The following is a 26,718-nucleotide window of genomic DNA, read 5'->3' on the forward strand; positions in this document are numbered from 1 at the left end:
AGCCAGACATAGTGAGAACTCCATCATCAAGTTCGCTGACGACACCACTTTTGTGGGACATGATCCAAGTGTTAAAATCATTTCACTTAAAAAAAAGTTAACAGCACCATTCACTGAAGAAAACTTGCAAGGTTCTGGCTCAATTCATAATCACATCACTTTTGTTCCACATTTTAATTCAGATGAAATAATTTCTGCTTCTGTGCAGATATACCCATCAAATCCACAGGTTTCTACACATTTGTTTTGACAGCTGTTAATGAAAACTCAGTAAATTGAAGTGCAAATGGAACACAAGAATTTACTCCTTTCAAAAAGCTGCTGAGGATGGGTTAATTAAAAATGTCAAATGTAAAAGTGACAGGTTTTGTTCAGGTATTAACGGATATGAGATGACGATGTGTAGATGAAATTAATATACTGGTCAGCCATGAACTAATTGAAGAATATAACGGACTCAAGAAGCTGAATAGCATCCTGATTGACCAGCCTCCTGATCTTTCATTACGATTGGAAGAATGTACAGATGAAATCCACACTGGGATTCTGAAAACAATTCCTGGGAACACTGAATTGTTAAATGCTTAGTTGATAACCTATTTCTATGAAGCAGATCCACAATTTTAAATTTCTGCTGAATCTGCTACCATAACTCTTGGGCATAGCACAATTTAACAAACTGATACTTACGTGTCTTCTTCATTCATGGGTGGCCAAGCTTGAAGAAGCAGAACCAAATGCTCAAATTCAGACCCTGTGTTACTGGATTCAAGCAGTTCCAAAAAGAGCTGAAAACGCTTCTCTTCATTCTCAATGTCATCTACGTTAACCTGAGAATGACAATATTGCAGGAACATCAATTGATTAAATACTTCAACACACCTTGGACAGCTCGACATTAAATTATTGCTTCAACAACAATTCTGCTTTTGTTTTAACATAAATGCAGTTGGTATCCTTAATTTTCTTCAATGACAACATGACAGTACATGACACCGGTGAAAGTTATGTTTTGCAATATCAGCTGATTATATAGCAAAACTGCATAGGTCCAAGTGTAGGAAGGAACTGCCGATCTGGTTTAAACTGAAGATAGACACAAAAAGCTGGAGTAACTCAGCCGGGACAGGCAGCATCTTTGGAGAGAAGGAATGGGTGACGTTATTGTGCATCAACATTATATAGCTGTACAATCAAACACTGAGGAAAGGTACAATTGCAGTTCTTTGACACTCTCACTGCACTGAACTTTCAATGTGTAACCCTCAACCTTGATTATAATGATGTATGACTACAAATGTCTCAAAACCTTAGAAACAACAATTGTATTGAGGTTGGGATGGATTAGGATTAGGACTGGTAAGTGAAATGAATCAGTAAATGACAGCAGTGAAATCAAGCCATGAGACATGAAGCCAAGACCAAAAGATGTGTATTCAAAGGCAAATTTCTCATTTCAAAATACTAAAGAGATGTTTAATTTGAGTTCGGATGGCAAATTACAAACCTATTCATTGTAAAATTTGAGATTTAGCCCAGTCCATCACACAGACCAAGCTCCCCACCATTGACTCCATCTACACTTCATGTTGCCTCAGGATAGTAGCCAACATATCAAATACCTTTCCAATTCTGGTCATTCCTTGTTCTTCTTGTTCCCATCAGTAGAAGATAAAGCTTGAAAGCATGCACCACTAGGCCCTAGCAGCTTCTTCCCCTCTGATATCTGACTTCTGAATAGGCCTTTCATAAGCTAGGGTACATTCTGATTCTCCTCGACCTTGTTCTGGACATTGGACTTTTTCTTCATATGTGCTGCACTGCAATGCTGAGAACCATATTCTGCACTCTGTATCTTTCCCTTTGCTCCATCTAGTGTACTTATTATTAGCATGATGGTATTTATGTGGTGTATTATCTGATTTGATTTTATAGCATGCAAAACAAAGATTTTCACTGTACATTAGGACAAGCGAATAATAAATATACACAATAGATGATCTAGGATGTTTACATCTAGTTTCAACAGCTAATAAAACGTGATGAATTCTGCAAATGATGCATTATGACAGAACATCCACTGTAAAAACTGTTTCTACAATCATAAAGGCTCCAGAAAAAGGTAATTTTAATATGCTGTAAACAAATCTCACTAAGGAAGACACAAACACTCTTCCAGAAATACTAGGGGACTGAGAATCTAGTGGGAGGGAGGAACTGAAGGAAATCCACATTAGCCAGGAAATGGTGTTAGGTAAACAGTCGGGACTGAAGGCAGATAAATGCCCAGGGCCTGATGGTCTGCATCCCAGAGTACTCAAGGAGGTGGCCCTAGAAATTGTTGATGCATTGGTGATCATTTTCCAATGTTCTCTCGACTTTGAATCAGTTCCTGTGGACGAGAGGGCAGCCAATGTAACCCCACTTTTTAAGAAAGGAGAGATAAAATGGGGAATTATAGATACAATAATACAATACAATCACTTGAACCTCATAGAGGCTCAAGTGAAATGTTGTTTCTGCAGTCATACATACAAGAAAAAAAAAGACCCAAGACACAACACAATTTACACAGACATCCATCACAGCGCATCTCCACCTCGCTGTGATGGAAGGCAAAAAAAACGTCTCTCTCACCTGCACTTCCCTCTCCCCCCGATGTCAGACTCAAAGTCAGAGCCCCCGGCAGGCGATAACAATTGTCCCGCGGCCATTAACGCCGCGCCGGGTGATGCAAGGCCGCGCTCTGGGTCTTGCTGTTGGAGCCCCGGGCGGGCGCTGGCAATGTCCCGCAGCCGTTGAAGCCACGCCGGGCGATGATGTAAGGCCCCGCTCCAGGTCATCCTCAACCCCGCTACTCGGACGGGAGAAGTCGCCGTTGTGGAAGCCCCGAAAAGCGGTCTTCCAGCAGGGACCCGCGGGCTCCCGGTGTCACTGTCCACCAGACCAGCGGTAAGCCTCCGAATCTCCGAGGGTCGGGTCGCAGCAGCACGCCACCACCGCTCCTCCCGCTCCAAACTCGGCCAGTTCCGTGATGGTGAGTAGGTCCGCAGCTCCGTGACTGGAGCCTCAGGATGTTCCTGCTGGAGGCCGCTCCACGGTGCAGCCCCAATGACAACGGAGACCCGACAGGGAAAGGTCGGGTTCTCCGTGCAGGGGAAACATTTTAAAAAGCTTCCCCTCCCCCCCCCCCCCCCCCCCCACACACACACACACACACACATACCCCATCAAAAAAATACAAACTACATTAAAACGGGACAAAAAATAACAAATAGACAGACGGACTGCAGAGGCCGCTGCGACATTAGCCTTACATCGGTAGTGGGGAAGATGCTTGAGTCGAATGTTAAAGATGTTATAGCAGCGCATTTGGAAAGCAGTGACAAGATTGGTCAAAGGTCAGCATGGATTTATGAAGAGGAAATCATGTTTGACTAATCTTCTGGAATTTGAGGATGTAACAAGTAGAATGGATAAGGGAGAGCCAGTGGATGTGGTGTATCTGGACCTTCAAAAAGCCTCTGACAAGGTCCCACACAAGAGATTAGTATGCAAAACTGGAGCATATGGTATAAGCGAGTTCGGTATTCCGAAAAACGCAAGGAATTATGGGATTTCTCAAAGGTCACAAGCGATAAAAACTGCACGGCCTGGGCACAGACCTGCGCCTCATCTGCAGCCAGGACCGAACCTGGGTCTCCGGCGCCTCAATCGCTGCCGAACCGTCCACTGGACCATTCCCCCCCCTCCCCCATCCGGGGGCAGCCAGAGACGTCGGGAGCCAGATGGAAGCGGCGCTCCCAGGCCGTCCAGCCAGCGCGGAGAAGCAGTGCTAATTCCAATTCAACTCTGCCTGTCTTGCCGGGTTAACCTACACCCCTGCCTGGACTGACGGGACACCAGCCCGGAGCCGTGGAGTTAACGCTGCTTCTCCGCTCTGACTGTGAGCCTGGGCCGTCGTTCCCGTAAGTTCAGGCAAGGCTGTAGGTTAACCCGGCAAGACAGGTAGAGTTGAGCTGGATTTAGCGCTGCTTCTCCGCGCTGACTGTGGGGCTGGGGCCGCTGCTCCCATGGCGGTTCGGCAGCAATTGCGACATTTTGGCAGCAGTTCATCAGAAGATAATTAATTACAGCTTCACTCAACTCACCTGGATTAGAGAAATGGCAAAAATCAGCGCCGTATCGGACAAGCTGCAAGTGCACTTGAAGGAACTAGTGATATCCTGCATCTGTGTAAGCAAGCTCCCGACTGTAAACGATCCCTCGATCGCTGGACAACACCCGACCCGACTGAGGATCATAGGTACTATACCTGGAAACACTGGGGAGACCTCCGGAGCCAACGAGCAGGATTTCCCAGGAGCAACGGAGCTGGAGCTGCCGTCCGTGAGTGAACCACCATTCGCAATGGAGCGGGAGCTGCCGTCTGCAAGGTGATCCCCGTTCCAGCGCAGGTTCGCAGAAACATCAGGTACAGTAAGTACAGGACCTGGAAACAACGCGGAGGCCTCCATTGTGTCCGGAAACGTGGCTGATGAGCAGGGCTTCAGGTCAGAGATTTTAACAAAGCCAACATTAAGAAATCGCTCCCTAACTTCCACCTACATGTCTCCTGCAGCACCAGAGGACCAAACACTCTCGACCACTGCTTCATGACCATCATAGACGCCTATCGCTCTATCCCTCGTCTGGGGGGAGGGGGTTGGGGGGGGGGGGGGAAGAGGAACAGCTCCAAGACTGTTTGGAGTCTGTAGACTGGGCAATGTTCAGGGACTCGGCAACAGACCTGAATGAATACGCCACAGTCGTCATGACTTCATAAAGAAATGTGTGGAGGACTGCATCCCAACAAATACCTTCCGAGTGCTTCCTAACCAGTAGCCTTGGATCAACCATGAGATCTGCATTCTTCTGAAGACCAAATCCCAGGCATTCAGGTCTGGCGATGCAGCGGACCATAAGAAGTCCAGATACGACCTTGGTAAGGCCACCAAAAAGGCTAAAAGGTACCTGCTCTAAGCTGGAGGATGAGACGGATGTTTGTCGACTGTGGCAGGGCTTGAATGTAATCACCTCCTATAAGGCGAGATCAGGAGGTAGCTCAGATGTCAGTGAAGCATCACTCCCTGACGAGCCCAATGCGTTTTACGCACGCTTTGATAGGGAGAACACTGATGTGTTCTTCCTGAGTCCCCAATCTCCGTGATGGTATTTCGGTCACAGTCACAGAGGCCGACGTCAGAAGATCCTTCAGATGGGTGAACCCTCGCAAAGCGCCTGGACCTGATGGTATACCCGGTCCTGTTCTAAAAACCTGTGCGGACCAACTGGCTGGAGTTTTTACGGACATTTTCAACTTCTCACCTCTGAGGTCTGAGGTTCCCACCTGCTTTAAAAGGGTCTCAATAATCCTGGTGCCCAAGAAGAGCAAGGTGACGTGCCTCAATGACTATTGACCAGTGGCACTAATGTCTGTGGTGATGAAGTGCTTTGAGAGGTTGATCATGGCGCATATCAACTCCTACCTCGACAAGAACCTGGACCCACTGCAGTTTGCTTACCGCCACAACAGATCAATGGTGGATGCAATCTCACTGGCTCTGGACTCCATTCTGGACCACTTGGACAACAAAAACTCATATGTCAGGCTGTTATTCATTGACCACAGCTCGGCATTTAATACCATCATCCCCTCCAAGCTGGTTACCAAGCTCTCAGATCTGGGTCTCTGCACATCCCTCTGCAATTGGATCCTCGACTTCCTCATTCACAGACCACAGTCTGTCCGTATTGGTGGAAATGTGTCAGCCTAGATAATAATCAGCATGGGAGCACCTCAAGGCTGCGTGCTCAGCCCCCTGCTGTGCTCACTCTATACTCATGACTGTGTTGCCGGACATAGTGCAAACTCCACCATCAAGTTCGTTGACGACACCATTGATGGGGACGAGTCAGAGTATAGAAGTGAGATCAACTGATTGACCAAATGGTGCCAGCACAATAACCTGGCTCTCAACACCAGCAAAACCAAGGAACTGATTGTGGGCTTTGGAAGGGGTAGGATAGGGACCCACAATCCCGTTTATAGCAACGCTTCGATGGTGGACAGGGTCAAGAAATTTCTGGGTGTGCAAATTTCCATAAAGAATGCACATCAGCGCGTCTACTTCCTGAGAAGATTACGGAGAGTCGGGATGTCAAGAAGAACTCTCTCGAACTTCTACAGGTCCACAGTAGAGAGCATGCTGACCGGTTGCATCATGGTTTGGTTTGGCAACTTGAGCATCCAGGAGCAGAAAAGGCTGCAAAAAATTGTAAACACTGCCCAGACAGGCTCTGACCTCCCTACCTAGGGGAGGGGATCTATCGCAGTCGCTGCCTCAAAAAGGCTGCAAACATCATCAAGGACCCACACCATCCTGGCCACACACTCATCTCTCTGCTGCCATCAGACTATTAAATACAATTTCTGAACTATAACAGCTTATTGCACTTTATCTGTTTATTTATGTGTATATATATGGTCTATGGTATATAGACACACTGATCTGTTTAGTATTTATGCCTAAACATATTTTGTTGTGCTGCAGCAAGCAAGAATTTCATTGTCCTATCTGGGACACATGACAATAAACTCTCTTGACTTGACTTGATTGGGTGCTGATTTTAGGTGATCAGCCGTGATCATATTGAATGGCGGTGCTGGCTCGAAGGGCCTACTCCTGCACCTATTTTTCTATGTTTCTGAGTCTCTATTTTCCGCCGTCCAATTACAGATGCACAGTACAGAATTCTGAGCACATTACAGAACCCATCACCACTAGTGAAGTGTAACAAGGGAATTCTAATAGCACATTTTCTCCCTCTAGTGGGTAAAATAAGTCTTGAAGATCTAGTCATGAAAGGATCAAGTCTGCAGCAAATTGAATACCTTTAAATTATAAATTCAATTAACTATTCATTACTGTCTCAGCACCTATTATGTCTTAAAATTCAAATACTATTTGCCTCAATGTAGTTTAAATTTTGCAAGACCTATTTTATCCCCCAGCATCATCACATCCACGAGAGCTTATATTTATAGTGTCGAGAAATTAATTAAATATTGAACTCTCTTTAATATCCACACAGTCTGACTAAGAGGATTTACATTCTCCCACACAATTTAGTGACTGTTGATAAAATTGCCATCAGTTACACAGATTTATATTCATGCACAAGAGGCTGCAGGGAAAACTGTATGCATGACTTTTGTTTGCACTGGCATGTGAAAAATAAAATGGTAAAGGGTTGGGGGAGCAAGACTGAGAAGAAAAAAGAGTGGAGAGAAAGCAAGAGATAAAGAAAATATCAAATGGATAAGGGAAAAGAGAAGGGTAAATGCTATAAAGAATTGCAAGGATAGAGAAGAGGAAATTTGGAGGGGTGGGACGGTAGGATTGGCATAAGAGCTGGCACAGCAAATAAGGAGTGTGTACTGAAGGCAAGGAGAAAAATACCCAGGAAAGAAAAGCTTAGCACAGGTGAAGGTGAAGAGGCAGAGAGGGAGAGAAGGAGGAAAGGAAGGGAGAGGAAGAGGGGGGGGGGGGGGGGGAGAGAGAGAGAGAGAGAGTGAGGGAGAGAGACAGGGAGAGAGGAGAGAGGGAGAGAGAGAGAGGGAGAAAGAGAGAGAGAGAGGGGTGAGAGAGGGGGGAGAGGGGGAGAGAGGGGAGAGAGGGAGAGAGGGAGAGAGGGAGAGAGGGAGAGAGGGAGGGAGGGAGGGAAAGAGGGAGGGAGTTAAATATTTGAACTTCGGACTTAAAAATCAGACATGGGATAAACTTGTAAATAATGTAAATTTAGAAAAATGTATGTTGCAGAACACAAATAATTACAAAATGTAAATAACTGAAAACTTCCAATCATTGCTGAATGCGATTTTGCAGAATAAAAGTAACCAGCTGCAATTTAACAGATGGCAGATTGCGATTCTCTGGAGAAATAAATCCAGTGTACTTAAGCAAAAATGCTGGGTTAATTATAACATTGACTCAGATTTATTTGAGTCTAATTTTGATTAAAAGTTTCAAGGCACACTCAAGCAGACTGCTGACACTGATTTAATGCAAACCAGAATTTACCGCTGGCTAATAGGATCGTGTTTCCTGTATGATTACAAGATGGATTTTTCCACTACACTGAAACACATGCTTTTGAAGAGTTGGTATTTTCTTTTAGTTTCAGCTTGCAAAGAAGCATCAATATATAATATATAACTTTCACAAAGTGACCATACTTCTTTTTATGTATTCATTTTTTTGAGTGAGTGCCACTGACCATGGCAACATTTATTGGCTATCCCTGACTGTTTTTTTAAAGTAAGTTTTGATGAGTAGTATAATTGAACTGCAATAGTCCATCTGATGAATGTAATCCAACAACACAGTTAGCAATGGACACAAAGTGCTGGAGTAACTCCGTGGGTCACACAGCATTTCTGGACAATATGGATAGGTGATGTTTCGTGTCAGGACTCTTCTACAAAATGAAGTCCCAACCTGAAACATCACCTATACATGATCTCCAGAGATGCTGCTTCACTTGCTGAGTTAATCTAGCACTTTGTGTCCTTTTGTGTAAACCAGCATCTGTAGTTTCTTGTTCTACTATAAGCAATGGAGTTCCTGGATTTCCATGTAGCGTTCAGAAGGAATGACATTGGTATAGTATTGTCATGTCATGATACACTGAAAAGCTTTATTTGTGTGCTCTCCAGGTAAATAATCATGATTACAATCAAACCATACATGAGTACAGCAGGTAGTGCAAAAAGAGTGAGGTAACAAAGTGCTGAACAGTGTTACTGCTAGAGAAAATCATTTAACAAATGTATTGAGGTAGATTGAGTCACAGAGGATGCATCCTTATCTTACAAGAGATTAATTCAAGAATCTGGTAACAACAGGGAAGAAGCTTATCTTGAATCCAATGGTACGTGTTTTCAACCTTTTGTTCGAAGGAGAGAAGAATGAATGACCGAGGTGTGAGTGGTCATTTATTGTGTTAGCTACTTTCCCTGGACAGCGTCAAGAGCAGATAGAGTCAATGGCGGTAGGGCAATTTCTTGCAGACTTGGGCAGATCATTGGTTGTGAAACATCCTAAGAAGTTGATTTCAATAGGCAGCAATTGGTAAGTGTCATTGGAAATGTCCTATGTAATACATCTATAAGCAAGGATGGTACATACATCGGAGGAGCATCTACAGTTGCTGGAGATTGTGTGTACCTGCTCTCAAACCCTGACTGGTGGGCAAATTCATAACTTTGTAAGGTGTAATTACAGTGCATTTAATAGCTGCCACAAACAACTGTTGTGTGCCACTGGTAGTAGGAATCAATATTTGCAGTGGCCTTTTGTGATTAAGACTCAGGGTCATGAGGTCAGTTAAAGCCACAGGAATTGGCCAATAAGTAATATGCTATTGATATATCGCAGCAACTGAATGGCTTGCTTGGCCATTTCAGGGAGCATTGAAAAATCAACCGATATTTAGGCTAGACTGGATGAACATGAGTGATATCTTCTTAATGGGCCTGTCCCATTTGCCGATTTTTTTAGGCAACTGCTTGCATAGTCATAGTCAGGTCGCCGAAAGTCCAGCGACAACCTACGTCATCCTGACGACAACCTACGTCAAGCCACGCTCATAGATGCTACAACATTTTGCGCGACTGAGGAGACTATTCCTGGCGACCACCTGCGAACATGTGGCGACAAACTAGTCGCCTGTAGTTGCCTAGAAAATCGCCTGTGGGACAGACCCTTAAAGGATATGCATAAATCAGGTAGGTTTTTACAGCAATCCCTTAATCAGTTCGCACTAACCAATCTGATCTCCCGGTGGCTCAGCGCTTCAACTCCCCCTCATTCCGAATCTGACCTTTCTGTCCTGGGCCTCCTCCATTGCCAGAGTGAGGCCCAGTGCAAATTGGAGGAACAGCACCTCATATTTCACTTGGGTAGTTTACACCCCAGTGGTATGAACATTGACTTCTCTAATTTCAGTTAGTCCTTGCTTTCTCCTTCCTTCCCCTCCCCCTCCCCAGCTCTCCCACAAGCCTACTGTCTCCGCTTTTTTTTTTTTTCCGCCACCCCCGTGACCCGAAACGTTGCCTATTCCTTCTCTCCATAGATGCTGCCTCACCCGCTGAGTTTCTCCAGCATTTTTGTCAACCTGCCATTAATCTCCTGGTCACAATTACTCAGATTAATGATTGTAAAATGCTATCTATTTTTAAATTCCAATTTATTGGCTGCAATTCCTTAAGGTTCATGCATAGATTTGAATTTATTTTTCTGATTGTTGATACAAGTCTTCGGGGTAACTTAACCAGTGTCAGCACTGTGACTTAATAATATTTATCATTTGGGGAAATTGGCCTGATAAAACCATAAAAAGGTAAACAATCCATTGTTTTGTTTTTTTTTCCCGTATAAAGAAATACCATGCAAGCACAATCATCAACTTGAAAAACTTGGATGCAATATTCAAGTAATTGCTGATTCAAATACAATATATCCTTCATATTTTTAATACAACGGTTACAGAATAGGGAACAAAACACATTACCTGCCTCTCTGACCAGCATGCTTTCAGAACAGCTTGAGTTCTGAAAAGCACAAGTAACTTGCTATCCTCATCATTAAGGTGAAATGCCTGCTCAAGAATTTGCAGAACATAAATGCGGGGTTTCACAGGCAAATCTGCATCACCACAAAATGGTCTCAGCCAAGCTATGAGATCATCTGAAAATACGATGTTTTCCCTAGATGACCAAAAAAAAAAAGAATTTGTTAAACGGATTAATATAAAAGCATTTGACCAGTTGTTGGCATCTTTGATATAAAATTGTACCTACCCATTTAAAACACTGGAGTGCACCGATTTGACAATGCCTTCAAGAACTTGAAGAGGATCCTTCTCCGATGGAACATTTGTGCTGTTACCAATAGAAAAAAAAATGATAGAGACAAGTGAATGAAATATACATTTTGCTTATCCATAATTCATGGGAATTTCTACCGTCTGGATAGGGTACTATATTGTTATTTTACTGCACACGTAATCGGGACTAATAAACTGAAAGATCTCAATCCAAATCCTGGAATGGCATTTGGAGATTTTGAAATGAGCTAGAAAAAAATTGGGAATACGAAGCCCTTTCATTCTCCCAGAGAAAATGGAGCATAAAGCTGGTAATGAGTTGACCTATTTTACCAAACCAATGTGAATAACTTTTAATATCTTTTTTAAGTGGCAGTTGGAACTGACAAGTATGATATATTGACCTTGCCAAAAATATCAACATTTCTAAAAGTAACATGAAAAACATCCATTAAAAGCCCTGTCCCGCGGTACGAGTTCATTCCAAGAGCTCCCCCAGTTTAAAAAAAATCAAACTCATGGTAAGCACGGAGAATGAATGTCGCGGGTACGTCAGAGCTCGGGGAAGTCTCTTAGCGCCAACGGCAGGTAAGCATGGGAAGACTCATGAAGGTTTTTCAACATGATGAAAAATGTCCACGAGAGCCCCAAGTCCCGACGAGGGGCCATTACCGTAAACCTCCGAGTTCGAATCGGGGCAAACTCGGGAGAACTCTTGGAATGAACTTGTACCGTGGGACAGGGCTTTAATGGTTCAGCCAACTTCAACTATTTAAAAAAAAATCCCAAATGTTATTCGCCTGCGTGCCTGTTAGATTTGCCAGAACAAATCCATGAAATGTTCAGAGGACCTGCAAGTCTTTGTTTTAAAAGCAGATTGGAAATTGTTTTAAAAGCAGGTTGGAAATATTCAGCAAGCCAGGCTGCACCTTTACCGTTAATAAACAGTTAATATTTCAGATTGACAACTTAGCATCAGAACTGAGGAAATAGTATAAGTTGCAGAGAAAGGGGGAGCATGCAGAGAATGAAGGGATTGCTCGTGAAAGAATGGAGCTCATGTCCTCAATGTGAAAAAAGGTGACCACGAGCTTCCGGTTGTTTTGTTTAGTTTAGTTTAGAGATACAGCGCGGGAACAGCCTGTGGGACTTTGGCCCACTAAGTCCACACCGACCAGTGATCCCCGCACATTAATACTACCCTACATGCACGAGGGGCAATTTACACATATACCAAGCCAATTAACCTACAAACCTGTAGGTCTTTGGAGTGTGGGAGGAAACGGAAGATCTCGGAGAAAATCCACGTGGTCATGGGGAGAATGTACAAACTCCGTGCAGACTGCACCCATAGTCGGGATCGTACCCAGGTCTCTGGCGCTGTGGGCGCTATAAGGCAGCAACTCTATTGCTGCGCCACTGTGCTACCCGTACGGTGTTTGGCCCTTTAATTCTCCTGCCCATCCTTGCTCTGATATCTGTCTCCAACCTCCTACATTTGGCTGTGTTGGAACAGTGTAAGCTTGAGAGACAGTATCTCACCTTCCAACCAAGCACATTACAGTCATCCGGACTTAACAATGAATTATTTACTTTCACAAAACCAGCCTACAGCACTGGTTTTCTGTCTACTGATTCTACCTATTTGGCCGAGTATCATTATTATTATTATTAAAGTTTATTTCAGACTCAAGATCCAGACAAGAGATGACATTACATAAAATACATTGTATATAAAAACACCATAAAATACATGTAAAAGCTTAGTAAATTGATTATAAGAGCATCATAAATCATATACAAAAACACAATACATGATTTAAAATCCAGAATAAAAAGAAAGATCAATGTCCTACAACGAGACAACTATACCCAGTCTCCAAAACTGGGATTGGTAGCGTGTAGTGCTAAACCTTATGCTTGATAAGACCATAATAATTGCATTTTCAGAGTAATTAATCCTGCAAATAAATTTATACATATGATTTCTTAGGATAGCTTCTAAAGTACTGACTCCTGCAGCCACAAACATTTCACAAGCACTAAACCATCTAGGTTTCCTTAGCAGCGTTCTCATGGCATCGTTATAAGCCACCTTAGTCTCTGTAAACTTGTCTTTCTATAGTTTAACCACAGGCGTGCAGTATAGAGTGGTGTGTCATATGCTTACGAACAGAGACATCTTCCCCACATCAGTACAGGCACCAAACTTACGTAAGAGAATATTCGCCTGTACATACAGCATATGTCGTTGCCTATACATATCCTCATCATCTGTCATTTGTTCTGTAATAAAATATCCAAGATATTTTACCTTATTACAGACACTAAGATTTAGAAGCGCTGAGGACAGGGAATCAACTTTTCCGACCTTTTATTTGTCAGACAGTCCTCTTGCAGTGTGTGAGGAAATTAAAGACTTAGGTCATGTCATATCTGATGACAGGAAGGATGACAAAGACCTCTACCGACAGCGCTGTAAAATTTATCTTGAAGCTAACATGCTTATACGGAAGTTTTATATGTGCTCTGACCATGTGAAGTGTTCCCTGTTCAGAACCTACATCACACCGTTATATACTGCTCAATTGTGGTCTAAGTATAAGAAAATGAGTATGCAGAGGCTTAAGGTAGCATACAATGATGCAATGAGGTTGCTACTTCGTGTCCCTAGGTGGCATAGTGCCAGTCAATTGTTTGTGTCCACTAGAGTGCCAACCTGTGAGGCACTCTTAAGACAGCTGATGTTTAGTTTTATCTGTCGCCTGGACAAGTCAGAGAACCACATAATTGAAGCCTTAGTCAGCCCTCTGAAAAGCTGCTATAGATTCACTTCTAGGCTAAGATGGCATTGGTGCAATAGCTTATATATATTTTAGGTTAATATGCAATTTCTTAATGTATCTTTGTAATTCTTTGTACTGTTTGATGTGTATATGGACCTGTGTCTGAAATAAAGCTTTAATAATTGTCAGACAATTTAAAATCAAGAAATTTTAGACATTTATCCTCTTTGGTTCTACAGATCATAACAGCACTCTCACCAGCATTATATTTGATATCATGTTGCACACCATACACAGAACATATAGTAAGGAGCTGCTGGAGACCAGCGCTAGATGGACTAAAGACCACAAGATCATCTGTATACTTAATATGGTTCACTAAAATATATACTAAAATATTACCAATCATGCACCCATTATTACAGGCTTTCAATTGCTTGGACAGATCATCAATATAAAGATTAAAAAGGACTGGGGACAAAATTCCCCCTTGTCTAACAACATTGCTACCCACAAATCCATAATATTGTCTTTAATTTAGTTTCAATGCACTGTTTTACATACAGTCTGGATATTTATTTTTATTTTTTATTTTCTCTGCTCTTATCTCCTTCCCCGTGGATCCTCTCCAGACGAGTCGGTCACAATTAACAAATCTTTATCAGCCTCTCAGATAGCACCATCACCACTTGTGTGATTCAGCTGTCATTTCCCCCAATAGTCTCCCACTCTCCAATTTAAAACTCTTAAAATTATTTTTCTCAGCTCTGATGATACGTGATCAACCTGTCATGGTTTTCCTGTCTCCACAGATGCTGCTTGATCTTCTAGGTGTAACCAGAATTCTCTCTAATTTTAGATTTCCAGCAACTGCAATGTTCTGTACATCACATCTGCTGCATCCTGTTGTGTTTCTTAGTTCTGCTCCTAACTGCCAGTACTGATAACATGCCATGTCCTTGGTCTCCACGTTATCATAAATATTTCAAGAGAAAGTGTTTTGTTGTCATATGTCCCAGCTAGAACAATGAAATTCTTGCTTGCAGCAGCACAACAGAATATGTAAACATAGTACACTGTAAACAATATAATAAACAAGAATAAAACGTTCAGTGTATATATATACATAGGCATACACACGTATATACACACACACACGTGTACACACAAAAAAACATACATAAAAATCAAACAATAGTGCTGTATCTCCCTTTCCTTCTCTGCAACCTAAATACCTCTTTCTATTCTTTCTAATTCTTTGGAAAGGTAACTAAACCAAAAAAAAATCCTTCCTCCAGGAACACCATCTGAATATGCCAGGTTATATTCTATTTTTGCTTCAGATTTCCAGCATCTGCAGATTTTTACGTCAGAATAACAGCATTTAAATAATTCATGCAATACTATCTATTGTCCTGATTATATGTAATAATGGATCCTTTCTGTGCTTGTTTTACAGGTCTAAATAAAATGAACATTCAACTGTGCCCAGAGTGGATGCAATCACGAAGAAAAAAAAAACCTGATACAAATTAAAATGTACTGGGAGCTAAATGTGCAGTTCAGAGTTATATACTGCTGAATTAGGTTGAGGCAGAAATATCCAATATGCTGAGTGGCAACTTCAACAACCTATATTTCCAGATATAGCAAGTGGGAGCACAGAAATTATAGCACCACAAATTATAGCACAGGTGATTTAGCCTTAATGCTTCTCATTGGAAGCAAAATTTATTCTGCTGAAATGTAAGGGTGCTTATTTATTCTAACGTGCAGGAGTTTGTAAACGGATGCCAAATAATGAAATGAGAAAATGAAATATGTACCAGCTATTGAAAAACATTTCAAATACCAGGCAAAAATATAATAAATATATCTTACTTTATTAGCCAAGACTATCCCTTATAGACTTTTGACCATCAGCTGAAATTTCACTTTGTATTCATGAAACACTTTAGAATGCTAACATTGAACATTGCTGCTCTGTAGTCAGGCTTCAGTCAGCAGTTAAACGAGAAACTTAGCAATTCTACGATGGAGTACAAAGTCAGCAGAACTTGGATGCATTCCATGACCTCATTTTGGTCCATTTCTGCCAATGAATACTTAATATTGTGAAGGGAATATGCAAAGTCAAATGGAATTATTTTTCTTGGTCACAGAGAAACCCACAACCGAGAAATACCATTTAAGAATTTGAGTTATGCCAATTGAATGATAGTTCAAAAAATGCAGTTTTGGATGAAAAGGATTGCAATTGTGGAGCAGTGCATCAGATGGCAATGAATAGGTCAATTTTACTTCGGAGTCACGTGAGTGACTACGTGAAGAACCCGCTCAGTGCGCAGGCGCGGCATTACGTCCAGCTGTGCAACGGCGGCCCAGACGGGAGTCGGGCGCTCCCGCAACTAGCCTGAAATAAGGAACGTTAGGTAAGTACCTACCTTAATCGGGCCTTGTGTTTTTTGCTCCAGGGGGAGCAAAGCAGCAGAGGAAGCGGCCCCCGTTCGACTCCAGCGAAGGAGCCGACAGTGGAGGGGGATAGGCGTCAACGGGACCGCACACGCTGCGGACCTCTGACAGGGTGCTGCGCTGATGCCGGTCCGCTGAACAGCTGTTTGATTAACAGCAGCGGACCGGAGGGAAATTTAAAACCCGACCGGCAACCCCTGCAGACTCCCGACAAGGAGAATCGCCACCCGGGAACCGCTAGAATGCCGCCCGAAAACGGCAGGCAGCATCTATCAACAGGTAAGACCAAACCTTACCAAAAATACAGGTTCTACAGAATCAACTTTCCTCAAGCTCTGGAAACAGGCTGGAGACAGCAAAAAACAAGTATGTCTGTCTCTCCAAGCCAGAGGAGGTCATGGAGCTAAAAAACTCCAGAAAAACGAGGGGTCACTGGCCGAATGCCAAGGAAGCTAACACACCCACCCCAGTGCTATTGCACTAGCCATCTCCCTTGTCGAGGGATTGATGGGACCAGAGCTGGGCTGGTCAAAGAGGAGGGGTATAAGACCAAACCTCAGGAAAAACGATCTCACGGAGGTAGGGCATATGCCTCCTCCACAGTATCTACCGTACCCCTCTGCTCCCTCTTTGAGGCTAGCAAGGGAGACCAGGGCTGGGCTGGTCTACAACAAGGGCAGGCGGACGAGAGCAGAAGTATGCCAGGGGAGCAGGATCATGAAGAGCTGCTGGGTGTCGTGGGGCACCTCCACGCGCAGGAAGACTATTGGAACCCAAGATGGCAGCCAGTATCAACCATCTCTCCAACAAAGCCCTGCAGGAGAAGGCCTTTCTAGAAGCTTTAGAAGAGTACACAGCGCCAGAGAATTGAGAGGCACTAAAAGAAAAGAGTGTAAACAGTCAAATCTGGAGGCAGCTGGGTCAGCAGATTCGCAGTCAAGAGATAAAAATGCAGCGAATTCTGAAGCTCCTAACATCGGCAATCACCGCCTTTGCTCGTTCCACGGAACATACTAACATGACCACCTGCCAACAGGAGTATTAGCACTAATGTGCAATACACAATGTGAGATCAACAATCTAAGGCAGGACAATATAAGACCTGCCCTCAACCCCAAATATGCGGGGCTATGCAAAACCGCTGCAGCGGAAAGAGAGGCAGCTAAACCCGTGGGCCTCATGAGGGCAGGCCTAGGAACGAGCAGGACATCTCAGCCGACACCCAGCTGGCAGCACCCCTCGGCATCCACCAGTCGACACCCACATCCAAGGACTGGTGAAAGCTCAGGGACCGCTGCTTATTACCCCCAAAGGTCTTTTTTAGACATGGGCCCTGAGTGGACCCCAGGGAAAATGCGCCGCCCCACCGACAGCACCAGCATACCAGCAAAACAGAGCCTTCATGAAGAAACAATAAACATGGAGGTAGGTGGGTCTGGTTCCTGCCAGCTTACACAAAATAAGGGTGCTCTACTAACTGGGGGGCGATTACACTTGTTTTAAAAAAGCATGGGGTACTGTCACAAATAACAAATATATACTCAACAGTATTAGTGGATACAAAATTGAATTCAAATTGGGCATATAATCGCCAGTTCAGCATGCGCCCCAAAGGGTATTTTTCCCTCTCAGAAAGAGAAGCGAGAAGGACAAGCTGAACTAGAAAGGCTCATTGCAAAAGGGATGATTGAAAAGACCAAACATGAACCATTGGAATTTGTAACGAATATATTCACTAAAACTAAAAAAGACGGTGGATGTTGCATCATCATTGACCTAACATCACTAAATAAATCTGTTGAGTATATACACTTCAAGATGGAGAGGTTTGTCACTGCCAGACAACTGATCTCCAAAGGATACTTTATGGCAAGCATTGATATTAAAGATGCTTACTATCTAATACCCGTACACAAGGATCATTGTAGATACCTAAAATTTATCTGGATGGGGCAACTATGCGAGTATAGAGCATTGCCCAATGGTCTAACCTCAGCCCTAGACTATTTACAAAAATACTAAAAATAGCCATGAAAATATTAAGAAAACAAAAGCATAGTCATGGCATATTTGGATGATATCCTCATATTAGGGAAAACAAAGGAATTAGCTGTAGCAGCAGTTTTAGCTACGAAACAGCTCTTTGAAACACTGAGGTTCGTCCTACACCCAGATAAATCAAAATTGAAGCCGTTAACTACCATGGATTATCTGGGCTTCAATATCAATTCAATCCATATGACTGTTACTTTGCCAAGGTGCTCGGGTCACTATAATCAAATCATGAATTTACCCACTGAAGCTATATCAGAATTACAGTGGTGGGCAGACAATGTTTGGCACAGTTTCAGCCCTATTATTATCACCAATCCTAACTTGGTTATTAAAAACCGATGCCAGTGCTTTAGGCTGGGGAGCAACTAACTCCATATCCAGCACAGGTGACAGATGGACCAATTAAGAATCATCGTTACTACACACACTGGGCATCAACTATTTGGAAATGTTGGTCGCCTATTATGGGTTAAAAGCATGTGCATTTCAAATGCAGCACGTGCATGTGCGGTTACGGATTGATAATACTATGGTGGTGGCTTATATTAACCATATAGGGAGCATAAAATCATTATCGTGCAACAAATTGGTCAAACAGATCTGGCAATGGTGTGTCGAAAGACATTTTTTAACTATTGGCTGCCTATCTCCTAGGTAAGCTAAAACACAGTGGCAGACACCAGGTCACGAGGGAAAAAATTTATGATAACATCGAATGGATGTCAAACCCAAAATATTTGCTAAAGTTATTAAGCAATATTGAACGCCAGATATCAATTTGTTTGCAACAAGACGGAATCACCAGTTACCTATGTATGTGACTTAGGAACTAGATCAGAGGCAGCAGCGGTAGATGCCTACACGCTGGATTGGGGGAATTTCTGCTTTTTGCTTTCCCTCCCTTCTGCCTCATCAGTCGGGCACTTCGCAATACAGATGGAATCTGCCTCTGGGATATTGAAGGTGCCCGACTGGCCTACACAGCCATGGTTCCCAGTTCATCACGACATGGTGGTCGAGTCACCTATGGATTTCCCTAGTGGACCACGGTTGTTGACTCACCCAGTATCAGACATAAGCCACCCATGCCATGAAAACATCAAACTCCTGGGTTGTAGGTTTGAATAGACCTTACCAGGGACTGGGATTATCCAAATGAACCATCACCACCATGTCGGCATCCCTGCGAACAACCACCAAGAAGCAAAAATGGGAAAAGTACTGCCAGGACGCAGGGACAACATACGAAACTACTCAACCACTGATGTGCTGGAGTTCCTGGGCCATCTACACCATGATGAAAAGATGAGTTACAGTGCCGTAAATACAGCACGAAGCGCCCTGTCAGCTTATCTAAAAAACAGCAGGACAGCAGAGCATGGGATCCCATCCACTGATGATAAAACTTATGAAGGGCATTTACAATAACAAGCCCCCAAAACCCAGGTATACCCATGTATGGGATATCAGTGTGATATTGACATATCTCAGAGGATGGCCACCAGCTAGATCCCTCAGTCTTGAGCAATCTACGTTAAAAACGCTCATGCTTATGGCTCACGTATCCGCTCACAGAGTCCAGTCACTCCATAAAACTAAGACAGGATAACATGGTGATCACCCCAGACCGCATCACGTTCATCATTCTAGGTCTGGTAAAAAACAAAGCGGCCAGGAACGCCCAATTCACTGGTGGTATTCCGGGCCTACCCACCAGAGTCTAGGTTGAGTGTGGTGACCCATCTACAACAATATATAGACACAACCCACAATCTCAGAGGGAGAGAAAAAGCCCTATGGGTCAACCACAAGAAACCCCAAGACGGGGTAACGAGCCAAACCACTTCAAGGTGGCTCAAACAGGTACTGAAAGCTGCCGGAATAGACAATAATACATTTAAATCCCATTCCACTAGGGCAGCATCGATATCAGCGGCTGAACGAATGGACGTCCCGATTGACCACATTCTCAATACGGCAGGATGGTCGAGGGAAACGACGTTCAGAATATTTTTATTGTAAACCGTTGATAAAGCCTGACTTAATTGCAGACAGAATATTACAAACTGCAAATATTTAATTTAAGTTCAGGGGAGCTATTTATGTTGTTATTGTTAATAAATACCTTTCTGTTTCTTGAGAAAGCAGATCCATTGGTTGATTACGATAACACTTCCTCCCTCAAGAACTTCGGCAGTGAGTGAAATAAAAACTGTTACACGGTTTGAAATCACAGACCTTTGAAGTCTTCACGTAGTCACTCACGTGACTCTGAAGTAAAATAGTAAGATTAAACGAGTACTTACCAGTGCGAAGTTTGATCTGTATTTTATGAGGAGTTACGATGAGGGATTACGTGCCCTCCGCTCCCACCCTCATTATATAAGATCAAACTAGTAAACTGATGTCTCCTTAATCTTTACTATGTTTACTTCAAATATTGTGTCTATCTGTGATTCCACACCGCTGCTTGGAAGTATGCCGCGCCTGCGCACTGAGCGGGTTCTTCACATAATCCCTCATCGTAACTCCTCATAAAATACAGATCAAACTTCGCACTGGTAAGTACTCGTTTAATCTTACTATTAAATAGTTTAAAAGTAGATAAAGTACATTGGATCATGCAGCTCATAAGGAATATAGACTGTTTAAATTAATCTTCTCTCGCTATGAAAACTGGCAGAATAGATCATCCTACAATGGCAGGAAATATAGTATTATCTATTGGTTTTACTGTTCAAGTCCTAAATTGTGCTCCCCTTCCATGCCAAACAGCTCCCCTACAGGAATATTCCTAATTGCTACAAAACAGCCTGTGCTGTAAAGTATGTTGGCCAATAGCCTGCTGCGACTTATAATTAAGTTTCATGTAATAAACATTTGGGTGAGGGAGCAGAGGATCACAGATGTCAGTGCAATCATACCAAGGCATGCCATTATACTAAAGACGAGAAAAATGGTACACTATCATTCCTGCCCTTCTGGCGGGTAGATTTGCCAGTGCAAATGGAAGGGTTTAAACTAGTTTGGCAGGGGATTGGAACCAAAACAGTTGTGTGGCAAACAAGAAAATTGAGGCAAAATTAAATATTAAAGCTAGAATGTTTAGTGGATACAACAAACAGGGGCAAAACAGGGAGTAAGACGTTCTGATAGGTGGAAATGCATTCATTTAATTACAACAAGCCCGCGAGACAGGACAGAAAATCTCAGTGTAAGGATTGGTGTATGGGACTGTGATATTATAGTCATAACAATAACATGGTTGAGGGAGGATTGATAGCTCAATGTTCCAGGTTAGAGGCTATTTGTGTGGAAAGGGTGTGTGTAAAGGAGGAGTGGGTGTTGCATTTTTGTTTAGGGAGAACATCACCTTAGTACAAAGGGATACATAGATACATAGAAAATAGATGCAGAAGTAGGCCATTCGGTCCTTCGAGCCTGCACCGCCATTCAATATGATCATGGCTGATCATCCAACTCAGTATCCCGTACCTGCCTTCTCTCCATACCCCCTGATCCGTTCAGCCACAAGGGCCACATCTAACTCCCTCTTAAATATAGCCAATGAACTGGCCTCAACTACCTTCTGTGGCAGAGAGTTCCAGAGATTCACCACTATCTGTGTGAATTTTTTTTTTCTCATCTTAAAGGATTTGCCCTCTATCCTTAAGCTGCGACCCCTTATCCTGGACTTCCCCAACATCGGGAACAATCTTCCTACATCTAGCCTGTCCAACCACTTAAGAATTTTGTAAGTTTCTATAAGATCCCACCTCAATCTCCTAAATTCTACCAAGTACAAGCCGAGTCTTTCCAGTCTTTCTTCATATGAAAGTCCTGACATCCCAGGAATCAGTCTGGTGAACCTTCTCTGCAATAATGTCCTTCCTCAGATTTGATATTGCTAGTGTGTCACAAGAGTAGAATTTGGAAATAAGGAGGGGATGATCATTTTGCTGGGATTATATTGTAGTCCTCCCAGCAGTCCACAGGAATTAGAGGAGGGGATATGCAAGGAGATTGCTGATAGCTGCAAGAATCATAAGGTTATAAAAATAGTTCCAACTTCACTCATATTGACTGGTACTGTAATACCACAAAGGCTTCAATGGTTTAATGTGCCCAGAAACTTTTTCTCAATCAATAATAAGTAGGCCCTATTAAGGAGGGAAATCACTGGACCTCCTATTGGGGATAAGACAGGGCAAGTGTCTGAAGTGGCAGTGGGGGAGCATTGCATGCAACTCTGGTTGTCCAAATGCAGGAAGGATGTCATTAAGCTGGAAAGGGTGCAGAAAAGACTCACAAGCATGTTACTTGGACTGGAGAGTTTAAGCTATAAGGAGGGTCTGAAACATTTTCCATGCAGCATAGGAGGCTGAGTGGAGAATGACACCTTGTATATAAAATCATGGGGGTGTAGATGAGGTGGATGGTCATGGTTTTTTCCCCAATCCACGCAGGTCACAGGGAGAACGTACAAACTCTGTAGAGACAGCATCTGTAGTCAGGATCGAACAAGGGTCTTTGGCGCTGCAAGGCAACAACTCCACCCCTGTGCCACCGTGTTCCGCTTGCCGGATGAGTTGGCCCAAAGGGCCAGTTTCTGTTCTGTGCGATTATGACTAGATTTTAATATCCATCAGAGAACTAACAGCCAGTGACCTATACGTGGTCTATTATTAGAAGTTATGGGGAGCTGATATTTACCCAGAAGAGTGATTAAAGCTATAACATCCAAACCAATTCAGAGAGCGAGATTTGAAAAAGCCCACAAAGGTAAGATTATTTTTGTATGACAGTGTACAAATTATTGACTGGTGCAAATATAATGGGCCATTTTTTTTGTGGTGAAATGCCACCAGCTCCATGTGGAGTTGCCAGTAATTATCTTCACAAATGATATAAAATTTGAGATTTTAGTCTGAAAATGATGGTTATTCCTTACTGACATTTTTTTTTTGTTTAGTTCAGTGATACAGAGCAGAAACAGTTCATAAATCCATACGTTTTAGGAGATGAATAAGGTCATTCCGCCCATCAAGTCCACTCTGCTATTCAATCTCAACCCCATTCATAGAAACATAGACATAGAAAATAGGTGCAGGAGTAGGCCATTCGGCCCTTCGAGCCTGCACCCCCATTCAATATGATCATGGCTGATCATCCAACTCAGTATCCTGTACTTGCCTTCTCTCTATACCCCCTGATCCCTTTAGCCACACGGGCCACATATAACTCCCTCTTAAATATAGCCAATGAACTGGCCTCGACTACCATTCTCCTGCCTTCACCCCATAACCACACCGAGTCTGCACCGACCAACGATCCTCACACACTAACAATGTCCTACATAAACTAGGGACAATTTACAATTATACCAAGCCAATTTGCTTACAAGCCTAGACGTCTTTGGAATGTGGAAAGAAACCAGAGCTCCCTGATAAAACCCAGCAGGTCATAGGACAATGTACAAACTCTGTATAAACAGCACCCGTAGTCACGATTGAACCCGGGTCCCTGGCATTGTAAGGTAGCAACTCTACTGCTTATGCCACCGTGCCACCCAGCACTTATACTAGTCTGTTAACTAAATCTGTGGCAGATCCAACAAAAATCAAGAAATGTGAATTCATTCATATTGATTGCATGGGACAATAGGTAAGCACAAGGTACTGTATACGGAAGAGGCCAGGATGTAGCAGCACACGCCACAGCACCTTCTGGAGATGCATGCACAACAGCTCCATCTGACCTCTTACTTTACCCTGAATTCCACATGAAGTTCAGTCTTCTGAGTTGAGGGGCCAGATATATTTTATAGCACGCTCCTCAGCCATGTACAAGTCATTGCTGGAACAATTAACAAAGTCTGATAAAAAAAAAAACACCATCAATATTAACTCCTTTATTAAGGAGGTTAGCTTTGTGGAGCAGCTTTATTTCACTGCACATTTACTGTTGAAAAAACTATTAATTCGATTCTAAAGAGTCTCCATCCGAAATGTCACGTATTCACATTCTCCAGATCTGCTGCATGACATACTCCAGAATTGTCCCCCCCCCACCATAAACCAGCAACTGCAGTTCCTTGTCTCCAGATTAGTAAATGTAACATTTTATACATTTTAATTTTCAAAATTATATTTATACTACTGAGAAATGTCTGAATATCAGACATCTAAAATGTGTCTGAAGAAGCTGGCATTCAACCTCAATGAACTATCAAAGACCATATGGCAGTACATTGGGGTGTACTGTCGAGAGACCTTGTTGCTTAACTTGCAGCCTGACCCACTCGTGAATTATTCAAGACATGCGTTCTGAATTGTTAGAATGTTCTTGATTTTGGTTCTAATGCATTTTAAAAATATTTTTTTTTTTGGCAATTTTCTTTTGTTTTTAGTAGTTTTTGAATATTTTTAACAAATCCATGATAGTGAAAAAAATCTGGGTTTTTTTTGACAAGCTTGGCTTTCATTGCAGCTTGGGTTGTGGGTTAGTGAGCATCCAGGTTAGTTTGTCTTTTATTAATTTCTTTGACCATTCACTCAACTTGATGGTGTAATGTTGCACTGGGCTTGACCAACCAAAAGAGGATCAACAGCATTTACAGTGTAGAAGCTGAAGCCTGGCAAAGGTGAGATAGTGTGCAGTTAACTACAGCTGTACAGCAAAAGGTCCTTGAGAGTTATCTTTACAAAGATTAAATGCAAATGGAGGATTGAATAGCATGTAGTTTTTGTTGGATATTAGTGCTTTTAAGAACGTATTGTGATTGCCGATTTTTATCCCATGTGCGCAATATTTGATTTAATCAAAATTTGTATAAAATCTGATAATTCTGAGTAGAATTTTGGAGTAGTACGGTAATTGGGATTGTGATGCTACCCTTGTGCACAAATAAATAGTTTGCCTGAGAAATGAATGCAAGTTGTTAAAAGTCCAGTTGATTGACGACAACAAGTAAATAACGATTTTTTAAATGGAAAAAGTGGCTTCAGAATACAAAAGCCAAGGAGTATGCAATCAATAGTTTTATAGATAGATGTAGGAGCCATATTTTAGTGATGAGGGCAGTTACAGAAGCTTTCTTGAAAACTTATGCTCATTTTATCTTTTAACCTTCAAGATTTTAACTGGAAACTAGACCGTGCTGACCCGTTAGGTCTGCTCTCCCAACGCAAGATCCCACCACTCACCAGTTCCCCCAACGCAATATTGTAACACTCATGCATAGCCCCCAACTGCGCAGAAGCGGCTCATTTCTCCTCATCCCCCAGCACTCCCTCCTCCTCTTCACCCTCCCTCTTCAATCCCCAGAGAGGGAGTGGGGGGTAGAGAGGGAGGGATGGGGGGGGGGGGGTGGTAGAGAGGGGGGGGGAGAGGGAGGGGGGTAGGGAGGGAGGGCGGGGGATAGAGAGGGAGGGGGAGGGGGTAGAGAGGGGAGGGGGTAGAGAGGGAGGGGGGGGGGTAGAAAGGGAGGGGGGATAGAGAGGGAGGGGTAGAAAGGGAGGGGGGTAGGAAGGGAGGTGGAGGGGAAGGGGTAGAGAGGGAGGGGGGGGGGTAGAGAGGGAGGGGGGTAGAGGGTAGAGAGGGAGGGGGAGGTGGTAGAGGGCAGGGGAGGGGGTAGAGAGGGCAGTTGAGGAGGGAGGGTAGTGGGAGGGGGAGGGGTAGAGAGGGAGGGGGTAGAGAGGGAGAGGAGCAGAGAGGGAGGGGGGTAGAGAGAGAGAGGGAGGGGGGTAGAGGGGAAAGTGGCAGAGGGGGGGGGAGAGGGAGGGTAGAGAGGGAATGGGCGCGAGGGAGGTAGAGAGGGAAGGGGGCCGAGAGGGTGGGAGTGAGGGTAGATAGGGAGGGGGGGTAGAGAGGGGAGGGAGGGTAGAGAGTGGGGGGGGGGGGGGGGGGGGGGGGAGAGAGTGAGTCTCCCTCCTCCACACCCTCCCATCTCCCTCTACCACCCCACTCCCCATCCCATCTCCCTCCTCCTCATTTCCCTCATCCTTCTCCACTCACTCTCATTCCCTGCCCCAGCACCTACCCAGGTCGTAGAGCAGCGCCAGGGCCTGTAACTCGCCTGGTTCTCGTACTCTGCCTGGCCCTGGCTGTAAACTCCCGCCATCAGCTCGGTTGCCACCTGGGCTCCAGTCTTCATCTCCGGGCTCATCCCTGACCCCGGACCCAGGCTCGTCCTTGGTTCCAGCAGCGGCTTCTTTCTCGATCTCGGTCACGGCCCCATCCCAAGCCCCGGACTTGGCCCTCACTCCAGCTCCAGCTCCAGCCTCGGCTCCAGCCCAGGCCAGGCTCAGTCCTCGGGCTCGGCCCGCAGCACCACCCTCCCCACCAGGTACTGGACGGGTGTCGGGTGTTGGCAGCCGCCACCACTCCTCATTCACAGCGAGTGCCAGAATGCCCCTCCCTCCCCTAGTGTCCCTTCCTGCCTTTCGAGTGTATTGTGACTTATTTTTTCCCCCAA

General features: G+C 43.8%; 1 protein-coding gene across 1 annotated transcript in view; it reads right to left on the bottom strand.

The window, feature by feature from the left end:
- The window catches only part of nbas (NBAS subunit of NRZ tethering complex), a 253,972-nt gene that overhangs the window by 25,328 nt on the left and 201,926 nt on the right, over positions 1–26,718 (bottom strand). Inside the window, exons 47-49 of the mRNA XM_055635330.1 lie at positions 10,904–10,984; positions 10,615–10,810; positions 691–830 (exon numbers count right to left, since the gene is read on the bottom strand). Coding sequence (XP_055491305.1) covers positions 691–830; positions 10,615–10,810; positions 10,904–10,984 — 417 coding nt within the window. The remainder of the gene's footprint in view (positions 1–690; positions 831–10,614; positions 10,811–10,903; positions 10,985–26,718) is intronic.

The sequence above is a fragment of the Leucoraja erinacea genome, chromosome 5 (genome assembly GCF_028641065.1).
Source record: "Leucoraja erinacea ecotype New England chromosome 5, Leri_hhj_1, whole genome shotgun sequence".
NCBI lineage: Eukaryota > Metazoa > Chordata > Chondrichthyes > Rajiformes > Rajidae > Leucoraja > Leucoraja erinaceus.